This window comes from Penicillium antarcticum (assembly GCF_028974205.1).
Source record: "Penicillium antarcticum strain IBT 31339 chromosome Unknown utg000003l_segment0_segment0, whole genome shotgun sequence".
Taxonomy (NCBI): domain Eukaryota; kingdom Fungi; phylum Ascomycota; class Eurotiomycetes; order Eurotiales; family Aspergillaceae; genus Penicillium; species Penicillium antarcticum.
The window spans coordinates 1,277,678-1,291,003 of NW_026695301.1; the positions used below are offsets into that span (position 1 = coordinate 1,277,678).

Sequence of the window (13,326 nt, forward strand, 5' to 3'; positions counted from 1 at the left end):
TGATTCATCCCATCTTTAACTTGATGTACTTTCAATATTGATTTTAGTCAAAAGAAAACCCGGAAACTGTTCATGGCATAACCAAAGGGGCAGCTTCTGTCCGTAATTTTTCTAGTCTCACTCAAAGCGGTTGATCCCAATATGTACTATGCTGGCCAGTCTGTGTCAAGATGAGCAAGATCTGCCGCAAACTAAGTTTCTCATGCAAAGTCTCAAACGGGTGTCTGGGCTGTTCCTGCTCTATACGAGCAGTTGTCGGGGCAGGCAAAGAAGGTGCACAAATTCCAAACAGTCTTGCTGCTTCCGAGACAGTATCTTCATCATTTTTGTTTGCTAGGATCCCTCGCGTGAATTGTGGCTGTTTTGTCCGATGCATCATTGGGATTTGCTTGGTGTCGAATCAAAACGATCTTGGATTCTTCCAAAAGGAAAATTTCATCCCCCTCACTAGCTGGCTTGCCTTCATTTATACAGATTTTATAGTTACCGAGGGACAACAGGGGTCCACAATTATGTGCAGCCAAGCTGAGCTGTCCGTCACCCACCACAAACTCAGTAATGGTCTTGCCTCCAAGTACTCGCTGCTGGTCTTCGTCTGGCTCAAATGGAACATGATTATCCCTCTTGTTCCACCTCATGCATGGCTCACATGTAGCTGATTGAACGAAACCCGTGTGTCGAACGTGCCCAAGGTGAGTGAGTCCAACTTCGAAGGCGAGATCCAAAATTTTATCTGGTTTTTCAAGATCCCATTCAGATTCATTGGCATGGTGCAAATCGAGTATGTTGAGCACTTTCAGTGCATGTTTTAGGCGAAGGGCATATGGCATGTTACTTAGCAGTTGGAAAAACAGCGTTGCAGGTGTGACCGAATAGTCTGCCTTGATTTGAACACCCCGTTTATCCTCCTTTTTTACTCGTGCTAGGCCAAGCAGGCCGTAGACACGATCACGAATGTCCATACACTGGGCAAGGCCACCATGGACAATGAGGTCATCAATCGTATCTTTCAGGGTATTTTCTTCTTTTCCAAAATCCTCTAATTTGTCCAGGATATCACGTGCATAAAGGCCCCTCGGCAAACTGCCAAGCTGTATATCCCATCCCGTGAATCCCCCGGGAGCGAAATCCCCCTTCACGAATGTTGTCAATCTTCTGAATTCGGACCAAGATACAGCTTTCAGACCACAGAAAAGAATTCCTTCTCTGGCCAAAGATAGCTCCTGAATTATCCAAAGCCGTGTCCAGTAAGAGCGCTCATACACTGCATTCAGCGCCTCTCCGGTAGAGCCCTGAAAATCGATATCGTCTTGTTTCCCTTCTACACACATATCTAGAATCAGGTCAGACTCAGCTGAGCCAGGCCCAAGCCAGATCAGGACCTTCGCTGCCTTTCGATACAGCTCACTCATGTGTTGCACTTGGTTGTTTCGCTCGGGAATATCTTCTTGGTTGATGCAGATGGCATCCGCAAAGAATAATGCATTTCTAACTTCGCTAGATGCCAATATCCAAAGGAAATCATGCAAGTTTGCTCGAATGAGGAAGGGCTGATCGTTGACGAAAACTCTTTTGTCGGGCGTATTACTTCCCCACTCATAGGATAGAGCATTGTATACGACGTCATCTGAAAGCTTGCAGGATTCGAGGGATAATCGTAAAGGTTCGTTTGGGGCCGTATGTCTGGATTTGAGAAGGCGAATATGGTGTGTTTCGGACGAAAGCGTTGTGTGAGTGAAGGGTATATGATCATAGGCCATTATGCTAGGCTTCACTATTGCTGGGCCTTCAACTGCCAGTGTGTTATTTGAACTGAGATTTTTTGTGTCAAATGTGCCCAACGTAAGAGCAAAAGATGATTTATCTACAGGACTTGTGGAAAAGGTACAGGAGCATGACTTTGCCCCACCGCTTTGAGGCTCAGCGGTCCTGTCGATCATTCACAATTACAGAAAGGCTCGGCTACAGCGGACACGTAAGATAATGCAAGATTCCTGGCAGCCGGTATACAGAAATGTTACAATATTAAGACATTTCTGATAGTTCGCCATAAGGGCCAATCAACTTGAGTCAGAACTGTCTCTCTCAGGGTGATTCAAAGATGGTGAGTTGATTGTTGCAATCAATGCGGTACTGTTCAAGTTGTGTAGCAGTTTAAGGCAGCATTTGGGTTTCTTATTCATTTCATGAGCCTCAGACAGTATTTCAACGCGATTTTCTTTCCTTGTATTGTAGATCTTACTCCATGTTGACAATACAATTCATCTTCTCCGCCCCCATTTGCGCGGGCGGCCTTTAAGGGCGGATTTTGCCGTAACAGAGGATCACCTGGACAGGCAAAAATATTAGTAGACAATTACATCCAGCAGGCAGCACTTATTATTCAATCCATGAGGATGCGCAATGCTAGTTGAATTGACCCGCATGTCATGTGATTGTTCAGTTTAACATATAAACAACCAGCCCCCGCGCGCGGCTGCATCGAATTTTTAGAACTGAAACCAGCAATGCCTTTCCACAACCTTCCCAACGAAATCATCCTTGAAATCCTCTACCATCTCGATTATCAATCGGAATTGAACGCAGTAGCGCAAACATGCAAATTTCTCAATGCACTCGCCAACAAGGCTCTTTATTCGCAATTGCCCGAGACAACCAGTGGATTCATGCTGGAACGTCTAGTCACCAATGGCAACGCAGATGCCCTACGTCGCCTGATTGATCATGGAGTGAACATCAATTCTGTGCTCAGAGAGGGCGGAGCCGATAATTTGACGGCTGTCGCAGCTACCAACGGACATCTTGAGATCGTCCGTTTGCTGGTAGACCAGGGCTCCCTCTCTACGAATTCGAATGATCCACCCCTTCTATGTGCGTTAATCAGTGAAAACATGGATATTGCTCAATACCTGGTCTCACGAGGAGCCAAGGCAGAGAGCTGCCACGGATTAAACGACCAAGCAGGGGCGCTAATGCGTACGGTTCGTGCTGGCTCATTGAGTGCAGTCAGGTATCTGGTAGAGAAATTAGACTTTGAAGTCGACCAATCTACTGGGTGCATCCTGCTCAGGCAATCGATCCAAAATGAGAAATGGGATATTGCGTATTATCTTCTCCAAGCTGGGGCGAATACGATGTTCAATGAGGCTCACCAAACCATGCCTCTGCTCTTTGAAGCTGCACTAAAAGGTTTTCCTGATATGGGTGTTGTTTCATTTTTATTGGAAAAGAACGGAATCCCAAAGCTTGAGGACTCCCCACATTGGCGGGTTTTGGCAAGACGCGGGAAAAGAGAAATCTTGTCACACATCCTGGACAATATCGATATGTCCGCAGCCGCCGAAGAATATGGAGCATATCGCAGTCTACTAGTTCTGTTTTCTGCGGTTGGAAAAGAGGGTTTGCTACGTCAGACTTTGGACAGTAAATCCTACATCCTATATAATTACCCGTTTGCCCGTCGTGTGGCGCTTGACGAGGTAACTTATAAACTCCGCTGCCCCTGGAATCCCCTTCATTGGGCAGTGAAGAGAGATCATATCGGTTGTGTCGACATACTGATTGAAGTCTACTCGAGAACTTTGTCGCCTGAACAGTTGAAAGAGCTGGTCTCGAGAATTACATTACAAGCAGTAAAGGCAGGTAAATTCCTCATGGCCCGTCATTTACTTTGCAAGTACCCCGATGATACTGTCAAACTCAACCACATACCACGGGCCTATAGTGGCAGTGAAGACTGTTCCCGGCTTGTACTGGACTGTGTTATTTATCAGGAGGCCAGCCCTGGCGCACTGAAAGGCCTCTTTGGTGAAGCTTGCCGATACGGAAATTCCTCGGCTGTCAAAAACTGGCTGGAGATATTGGAACTGAGAGGGATCGAGATTCGCCTCCAGAAAACTGCTGACAGCGGTCTTCAAGACGACGAAGTCAATCAGCTTTTTAAATCTGTCGCATGTCCATGTAACTTTGAAATTTTTAACATGTTGCTTGAGCACATGAATGTCGAGCTCTGTCCAAGCAGTCCTACGCACCAGCAAATTCTATTGAATTTTGTTAGATCAACTGAGACTGAGGTTGTCAAATTATTTCTTGACAAAGGATTCGATGTCAATAATTTGTGCTGTGATGAGCAAGGAAGAATGCTATCGCTGTTGGTCACAGCGGCATCTGATTGGGGCGCTGATGAAGAGGTAGAGCGAATGACTCAGTTATTGCTCGATCGTGGGGCGTTGGCCGATTCTATTGGTCACAATGGGATTACAGCTTTGACCCATGCGACGGAGGAAATGAGACAAGGTGTCATAGACATGCTGCTTGATCGAGGTGCAAATCCCATTTTTGGATTGGGGGACAGAATTACACCTCTTGAGACTGCAGCCCGTGACTTCAAGTCAGATGTGCTGAAGAAGTTTTTGAATGTGATGGATACTCGAAATCTCAAGTTCGATAACATCCTGAGCCTACTTCCCTCTCTGACAGATGATAATGTTGATTGGTCTGTTGATACGGCCAAGGCTTTGACGCAATATCACTGGCGTTGTCTGTATCCCGTTTGAGATTTTGGGCGTATAGAATAATTCATCAATGTTTTCAATTACACAATATAATCAGTTAAGGTGTGAGCTTTCCACAATATGCAAAAACACAGATGGTACTGCCCTTGGCACACATCGGATTGGTTCTTATGGCTACATGGCACCGGAATTCGTCGATGAATTATCTGATCATTACACGTCAGCTGTCGATTTGTGGGCGCTCGGGGCCATGGTATTTTGCATGCGAACGGATTTCCCCCATTCCCCACTATCAAGCACCTATTCGACTGTGCGCGCGACCACAGAACGCAAGTTCGCCTCCGATCGCTAGGCACCTCAACTGGGCTCTGCATGAACTTCGTATTAGGCCTTATTACCGAGGCTCCTAAACATCGACTCAACGTTGAGTAAGTCCTGGCGCATGATTGGTTGTGAGGCTACCTTGATCCTCAAGAAAAAGTTTATATCAGCCCAGGCAGTGGCTTTGAAAGACTATCTGACAAGATGTAGTGGCCTTCCAGAAGAAAGCTTAGCAACTAACTTGAGTGCCTTAAACATAAGATCGTTTAAGCGTGGTTCAACACAAACTGCAGCGCTAGTAGTCTGCAGTGGCAGTCTCTTTTGTCTGATACGCCGATGACAGGGCCAAGAACCAACTCCATACATTCTATGCCTTTGTTCTCTGAAGCGGAAGTCTATGAAGAACAGCTATCAATTGAAGGAGGAAAGTTTGCGGTGGGTTTTACAGGTGGCAACCGGCTCGCGTCGGCATCCGACGACAAGACAATCAAGATCTGGGACCCAGTAACGAGCAAGTGCCAGACACTCGCAGGCCAAAATGGTCACCACAAGGGAGTCACCTCAGTGGCCTGGTCATCGACTAAGAAAGCCCCCTCTTGGGATATCCTAAATCTGCAAGCTCTTCTCACCAAGCGACCTGATTGCCTGACCTCACTTCCTTCGCATGTAATGATTTGTATCTCTTTGGTTCCACTTCAAAACTCAATGTTTCCAAGTACTTCTGCATGCTGGGCATGTAGGAGCACGAGCTGTTTCTAGCCATTGTTCGATGCATTTCGCATGGAAGTTTACTCCACAGCGTGCCTTGCACCAAGCCAGTTCTTCGTCTTGGCGTTCATGCTTATCCTCGGTTTCCTGCTCTTCATTCTCTTCATCGTCATCAATCTCATCATCATAATCATCATCATCACTTTGATCATCCCGGCTGTATTCATCGCTGCCAATGTGATCGCTTTCCTCGTCCGTGTCCCCGGCTATATCTTGCTTTGAAGGGAGCAAATCACACAAACAGATCCCACATTCTCCTTCAGCCTCGCGGCGAGTGGTCTGTGAAATTCTATTCTGGCTATCATGGCTTCTGGTCCTGCTGGAGGCGTGAACCCCAGTGGATGGCGTCGCTAGTCTCGGACTCAAAGGAGAAACCGCCCTTATTTGATGACTGATTTGTACTTGCTCGGGTCGAAGTACAGTCATTGATGGCTGATTCGTAGATTGTGTTGTTTGCACAGTGGATGTTCTATCAACACGATTCACTGGCGGAGTATTCCTGCTCAACGTGCTTGTCGGAATACTTGAACTAACAACTGCGTTTGGATTTCTCCTCTCGCGATAGAAAGGAGGGCTTGCAGTAATTGGTAGGTAACTTTCAGCAGCCTCGAGGCGCCTAATCTCTTTCAAATTCCGAAGTCTCTGTTGGAGAACGGCAATTCTCTCCTCCAGTTCAGATTCAGCGGTCTCTGTGTCGACAATTCGCGATGATACCCTCGTCTGCTGTGTCGATGGTGTAAAGGTTCCCTGCGAATTGAGATACTGGTGAACTTGTCCTCTCCAACGACGTGTGAGATCCGAAGCTTGGTTTTGATGGAACCTTGTGCATAGTACATGAGGAGCCAAATCTTCCAGCAGCGCATCGATGCTGCGACCGGCTCGAAGATCTTTGGTACCCTCGTTGAGAAGCACCATGGCTGACCTGCGACCGTATGCATTTGTGCGGGCGTGACAGCGACGACCCTGCGAAGGAGCATAGCCGGCACACCATGGCTCTTCCTCTGGTTCGAGTTTGATGATGTCAGATAGATGGACTGAAGGTGGACTTGGAGCATAGGAATATCGGGAAGGCATTTTGAAAGGTATGAATGAATACAGAGACACGAGTGTAATATTCTGCTGGCTGTGAAGAGCTTTTCTATTGTTGCCTCATCGTCATTTAAGTATGTTATTCTCCTGTTCGAAGGCGCATATAAATAGTGCAGAGCCCTGGAAGTATCCCATAAGACTTGGGCATTACTGTGCCACAAAAAAGTGGCGCAGCTCTCAAAATAGAAACTAAAAAGCGCTAGATATGAGGCATTAGTGATGACTGAGAAGAGATACCAATGAGGCCTGGCAAGCATTAGGTGTGTGAAACGGTAAATGGCGGCTTCGGGGCTATGTTTGCATCGGGGCTTCATGAAAAGAGGGGTAGCCAGTCTCGCTGTTAGTTCTCAGCGGCTTTTGGTGGGTTTTCATTGGACATAGATATGCAGTATAGGACTTTTGCTCTGCGCTACTCGCTACTCTGCTCTCTCGGTGATTGGCTGCTCATATCTGGGTGTGTGGATGCCTACGGGATGAGATGCTGCGGACCGCCCCGGGAGTCAGGGGATAGCCAATGAACTTTTGTCTTTATTAAAATGCGATCGTCTATTTTCATCAATGACTCCCAGGCATCGTCCAATTCAATATTTGAACCATTTCTGATGTCTTTGCACGCCAGGAGCCAAGTTTCATCATGGTGCTGCATAGTTGGTATAACCGTCATACAGGAATTAGAGATTTTGTACCTTATCCTTTGTTTCGCCGAGTCTCTCCAGCACTCAGAGCCTATCATCAAAAGGCATTCCATAGATCTCTGCAGAGCGATTTTCAATTTATAGCCGTGGCCACCTTGAAACGTTCCATCTCCGCGGTGCATAGAGGGGTCGGAAGTTGTGTGCAGAATGATAGAGCAAAATTGAATTGTAAGATGTCTTTTGCATAGTTTATTGGTATCTGCTGATCCCCGGGACAAGATACCGCTGTTTGAGATTCACCAGCCAAAGGATTTACCAGCCTATCAATGCATTGGAGGGGTAAAAAAAGAATCAGGTGCTTATGGCATGAAGGCACTCCTGTTCGCTACCATCGTACAATTATCAGCTCAATCCATGAATATATACCCTCCTATCTAGATACATGTTCCGTAGCTGGCCCAGACGGTGATGGCATCCGCAATGGTTGGGACCACCAACCACGATTCTTCGCTTCACGCTGAATAGCCAAGATAATAATGAGCATGCCGAAGATACCACCCACCACTCCATATGCGATAGCCCCTCCAGTGGAATTTGCAGCGAGCTTTAATCCAAGACCGCCATTGATGATCCCTAACAATATGAGCACCCGCCCATACCAGATGTGAATAAAACTCGGTTTCCGATTCTTGCGAAAGCGAAGGTGGTGTGCCAATCCGATGAATGGTTGGAGAAATAAAGCCACGACGACAATGGTGCCAATTACCGTGTGGGCATTATTTTCGAGCTGCAATATTCACGTTAGTCAATCTTTAGCCTAGCTAGGGCAAAAGATGACGTACTCGGTCTAGTATCTGACCAACACGAATGCCAGAAACCAATCCAGCAATCATCAGAGCCCAGCTAACAAGTTGCCATCCGGCGTGTATCCAAATTGTTCCTTTTACCTTGGAAATACGAATGATAAGCACGCCGAGTGGCATCATGACAGCGAAAGCAAGTCCCATCACTATGCCATGTATCTTGAGATACTTTGGCACCAAGGGGAGATCTTCATAAATGACCTCGGCGGAACAGATATTGGGGGCAAGGCCTTTCCATGATTAGTACATCTGATCACTTGATCATACCAGAAAGCTTTTCTTACCAACAACGTAGAGCCAAATTGTGAAGCGCATGTAATAATTTTGCATTTTGTTTCCCAAACGGTTATATCTTCTTGATTGTAATTTCCAAACGTATGTCAACATGACAACCTGCGAATACTTATATATATTCTTTGAATCCGTACCTCTAGGCAGCCTCATATATTCCCGTCGTCTTTTCATATTTCTTTGTTTGGCAGATACCAAGAAATGCAAGGACGTGTAAAGGCCAAGCCTGCATAGCCACCTCTCCTCGTATCCACGACGACATTCCACGCAAGTATTGAAAAAGCAAAAGCAGGCCACTGAATTGACTCAGATTTCCGAGTATATTTTTGGGGTTTATTGTTTCCGAGTAAAGTCCAGTTGGTACAAGCAGCTACTTCCATCGGTCATCGTCTCACCCACCGCAAAGCGGATTCCGAAACCAAGGGCCTGCATCGGCTGTCGGGCACGCAAATTAATGTGCGATCTAGGACATCCATGCAAAAATCTGCAATGTGTGGTTGGTAGGATGTGTGTCCCTCTCCAGTCAGAAAATGCCGTCGACAGTCCAGACAACGGGAGGCGAAGCATTTATCTCTACTTGTCGCGTCCACAACAAATCAGCGGTGTCACATATTTTATGAATGATAAGGAAGCTGTCCTAGCTCATTTTATGTATTTGTCCAGCATTGCAAGCATGTGAAGCGAAGACGTCGATGGCTGTTTTGGTATCGCGAAAAGAACAACCTTAGTGACCCATCAATTACTTATCAAAACGGCATAGATAAAATGAGTTTTTCTAAGCCTCAGGGAAGACTTGACTGTACTGCAGGCAATGGTGTTTTTTCTATCTGTGTCTCTTTGATTGGCGAGAGAGGATTTGCGTGGAAACTCACAGGGATAGTAAGACATTTGGATGAAAGGTTTTAGAGCACAGGCTGGCTCGCTATCCGTATCAGGTCCAAGTGTCGCCGAATGATAAACGCCTGGCTAAACTAATAGAGAGGACTGAAGCTATCAATGTGTATAGTATACATCGGAGACATTGAGTAACTTGGACCCACTTTCGGTGATCCATACAGCTCAACCGCGCAGATATGAACTGTGGATCCAGTGGATCTATAACGGCAAATTCTGCAGCTCTCTTCATCCAACATCCGATATGGTGTAATCCATGGGGACAGCGGAAAGACCACGGTTGTGCGTGGTGTTGTGGGAGATAATCGTGGTGATTCCGTATAGGCGTTTTCATAGATCTAATTAGGACTAGTGCCATATGTCCAACCGGGTTTAGCGCATGATTGCCCGATCTTGCTGCATACCTATTATAAGCCCGACGGCTTTATCATGGGCGATAATTAATTGATTGCCAAATTTAGACTTTCACTACGGATTGATTATTATTATTTTGGCTCGCAGTGGTTAAGTATCGTACACTCCCCCTCTTCCTAGATCTCAATCAAGCTTTCCCCTCCCGTTCAAGCCCACCGCAATCGAAATGCGCTCCCTAAAGCCACCAAAGCGGGTTCGAGACTGGAATGCATTTGTCCGCCAGCCGGATCCAACAGTCACGACTAACAAAGTCTTATCGACGAAGGAGCGGTTGAAGGGAATCCATTTTAACTTTCAAAAGTATTATACCGTTGCTTATTTAATCTATATGCTTTAACTAATGAACTTTTAGATAGGTGCAAGAACTTGACAACAAAGACTATAACTATTGGCTTAAAATATCACGCTAAGGATTGTTCAAGGCTTTTTTGAGTGGTATTTGGATGAGTATGTAGGCCTCGAGATGGAACCGCAAGACCCGCGTACCGCCCCGCCCCGCCCCTCCGCGGGGCGGTTCTTGGTTACAAAGTTTAGACCCGCGGGGCGGTTAGACCTCGCTTTGGGTCGGGTTTGGGTACGACTTCAGGAACCGTACCCATGGGTCGGGTATGGACCCAAAACCCAAACCCAAACCCACGGGTTTACGGGTTCTTGGCGGGTAACCCGCGGGTTACCCGTTCTGTATATATGCGATAAACCAATTAATATACCTTTTCTTCTTCCTATGTAGGCCTTTATTGATATATCATCTTTTTGTCTTCGAAGAACAGGGGTATCGCGAGGCCCCCAAATATAAGTCTACGCGTTTTAGAATCTTCTGTAAGTCGTCTAATAGTTATTAGCGAGAAACCCTTTAATATGTATAGTCCCTAATGTCTCAATTCACTAATACCTATGTATTATCTACGTATAATATAGACCTCCTACTACTAGATAACCTTCCAATTCTTCCTTCGGACGACCTTACCCCTAATCCATCGATTAGTTAATAGGCATTTCCTCCGGTCGTAAGCTCCGCAATCGACTCCGATTTTACACTACAAACCTTCTTGTCTCCGATTCTACCTAACCTCGAGACTGTTCGACCTAACCGTGTCACTCTATATATAGTATATACTAAAGAAATAACTATTGTAGTGGTGAATCCCGTGACAGTAGTATTTTAATGGCCTGAGGCATCATAGATGCCTCAGGAGACATGCAGTCTTCTCCTACAGAGAGAGAGGAGCATGATCCAACAACCTCAATATGACTACAGTTACTCGCAAAACTTCTTGATTCATGATATAGCATCAGGTTCGGTACGATTTACACCTTCAGGGACCGCTCTCTACGCCTTCAGGCCATGGGAGTGGTTGTGTGATCTCTTCATTAGTATCGACCCGTCTGCTATGTCAGACTGCCATCGTGCCATCCCCATTTCACTATCGAGTTCGTACAATAGTGGCTACAATCAGACTTTGGAAGAAAGAAGCGCCTACGCTAGGACTCACGGCACTTCTCTGATGTTTGGGATTATTTTGACTAGGTAGCTAGGGCTAGACCTTGACATTTCCCATGGGACGCCTCCCATGGGACTGTCCATGGGAATTCCCATGGGACTAATTTTGGTCCCATGGGAGTGGGTCCATGGGACTAAACATCTATAGGAAATTCCCATGGCGGGACTAGACTCCCGTGGGAACTCCTATAGGAGTTATAGGAATTCCCATGGGACTGTAAACAATGCAAACATGAGCTATCTCGTGACTTATATGAATTATGCATTTCTTGGCGGTTCTGAACGGTATTTCATTTACAATAGCTTTTTCTAAACGATAGATGATTTTGGACCAAGTAAAATTTGGATTCTTATATATATACAAAATCTTTATCTTCTCGCCTTGGCCGCTTCTGACCTCGATTTCTTGTTGCTATCCTTGTCTGTGTATCATTTCCTACCGCGGGTTGGTTCTCCTTATTCTCCTTATTCTCCTTAGTATCTAATATAGACGTAGTGCTCTTTCGTCTCTTTCTAAGGACGCGTTTACTTAGTATTTGAATAACTGGTTAGGCTTGTGTCTCGCTACTTGGCTCTTCCTTATCGTCACTAATCGTAGTTAGGATTTCCTATAGAAGCTCTTCCTCCCTATTCTCCTTATTAGCCTACTTCTTTTCACGAGTATAGCCTCTATCACCTAATCCAATTTCGTCTTGTTTTATCTAGAAGTTCGAGATATAGCGAAATATTATTAGATCCTAGATAGTAGAAGCTTGAAGGGAGCCACGCCGATAATAGTATATATCACGGGCGGAGTTGAAAAGGCGCTTAACGCTAGCCCCTATAGTAGGAATTGAGAAAATATCCCGTGCTAGACTAGCAAGTGTAGGATATTAGTGTTGGTGAGAGCGCTAATAGTTATAGGGGTTAAGATCTTTCTATCGTCCTATATAGAAGGTTAGACTATAAGCTTTGAAGCACCGAAGCGGGTATTTATACCAATATTTAGATAATCACTAAGCTCACTTTTAAAGCCGGATCTCTAGGGCTAATTTTGTAGAGATCGATCCTCGTTGAACAAAGTATCAAAATGACTCGCTAGTTAACTTAAAGTATCTAGTGGCGAGGGTAGCGAGGGTAGTAGAGGAGACTCTTGCTAATATTTAATTAGATACCGCCGTAGAGATTCTTTATACCTCCGACGCTATTCATAGTTATTGTTAGCCTAGTCTTTCTCTGAGAAGAATTCGAGCTTATATTCTAGGGCAAGAATTGTCCTAATCGCGAAGAGATAGCTATAAACTTGCTCTGTCTTATTGTAGTAGATAGATAACTTCTCCTTTCCTGCATAAAAGGCGTAGAGCATTGCTTTTTTCTAAGCCACCCTTTTCCGTTAAAGCTAACGAATTGACTTCTCAAAATACTCAAAGAGTACGTTGTATACCTTGAAGATATTGTAGATTGTGATATCTTTGATTTTTGATAGACCGGTTATCTATTTGTAGAATGGCTATGTGATTTAGAGAAGGTAATCGATCTATCGCCATTCTTCTAAATCTAGTTTAAACCGAGGCTAGTTATGCTCGATACAGTATTTATCGAAGATCGATATAAGACGTTTTGCTCGTCTTAATATAAGAAATATTGAGTTCTAGCGAGTTCGAATATCTTGTATTAGAATTAGCTTCGGCTCTTATACTTGAAGGTTAAGAAAAGTATCACGGCGTTAGGGACTAGTATTAATAAAGATAGTAAGGCCACGAATCTATATATAATATATTAGAGAATGATACCACGAATAGGTTTATTGAGATTTACCTTTGAAAGTGTGTACGAAATCCCTTGCTATTGTTAGATAGCGCGGAGTGACTACTCTTGATCTTCTAACTATTGGCGGTCGGTCGTGTCATTTTTTGGGTCAACCTTTATTGAACTAAGGAGATCACGTAGGCTAAATTAAATAATATACGCGAGGCAAGGAATCCGGACGATTAGTGTTTAATTAGGTATTTCAAGAGAGTTAATCGAATATTAGATACTCTCAACCATAGTAGTGT

The 13,326-nt window shown here is 45.0% G+C and overlaps 4 protein-coding genes across 4 annotated transcripts; 1 reads left to right on the forward strand and 3 right to left on the reverse strand.

Annotated features, from left to right (window-relative positions):
• Positions 1-320: 320 nt before the first annotated feature.
• Positions 321-1,760, reverse strand: N7508_003198 (HET domain-containing protein; the record flags this gene model as incomplete). Its single annotated transcript, XM_058461264.1, has 1 exon — positions 321-1,760. The coding sequence occupies one exon, from the start codon at positions 1,758-1,760 to the stop codon at positions 321-323; it is 1,440 nt and encodes a 479-aa protein (XP_058321841.1).
• Positions 1,761-2,507: 747 nt separating this feature from the next.
• N7508_003199 (ankyrin repeat domain-containing protein) lies at positions 2,508-4,556 on the forward strand (the record flags this gene model as incomplete). The annotated part of the gene is made up of 1 exon (XM_058461265.1): positions 2,508-4,556. One exon carries the CDS (start codon positions 2,508-2,510, stop codon positions 4,554-4,556), a length of 2,049 nt encoding a protein of 682 aa, XP_058321842.1.
• A 981-nt stretch (positions 4,557-5,537) lies between these two features.
• On the reverse strand, positions 5,538-6,677 carry N7508_003200 (uncharacterized protein; the record flags this gene model as incomplete). The annotated part of the gene is made up of 1 exon (XM_058461266.1): positions 5,538-6,677. The coding sequence occupies one exon, from the start codon at positions 6,675-6,677 to the stop codon at positions 5,538-5,540; it is 1,140 nt and encodes a 379-aa protein (XP_058321843.1).
• Positions 6,678-7,757: 1,080 nt separating this feature from the next.
• N7508_003201 (cytochrome b561 domain-containing protein) lies at positions 7,758-8,520 on the reverse strand (the record flags this gene model as incomplete). Its single annotated transcript, XM_058461267.1, has 3 exons — positions 7,758-8,114; positions 8,170-8,420; positions 8,475-8,520. 3 exons carry the CDS (start codon positions 8,518-8,520, stop codon positions 7,758-7,760), a joined length of 654 nt encoding a protein of 217 aa, XP_058321844.1.
• Positions 8,521-13,326: the final 4,806 nt, after the last annotated feature.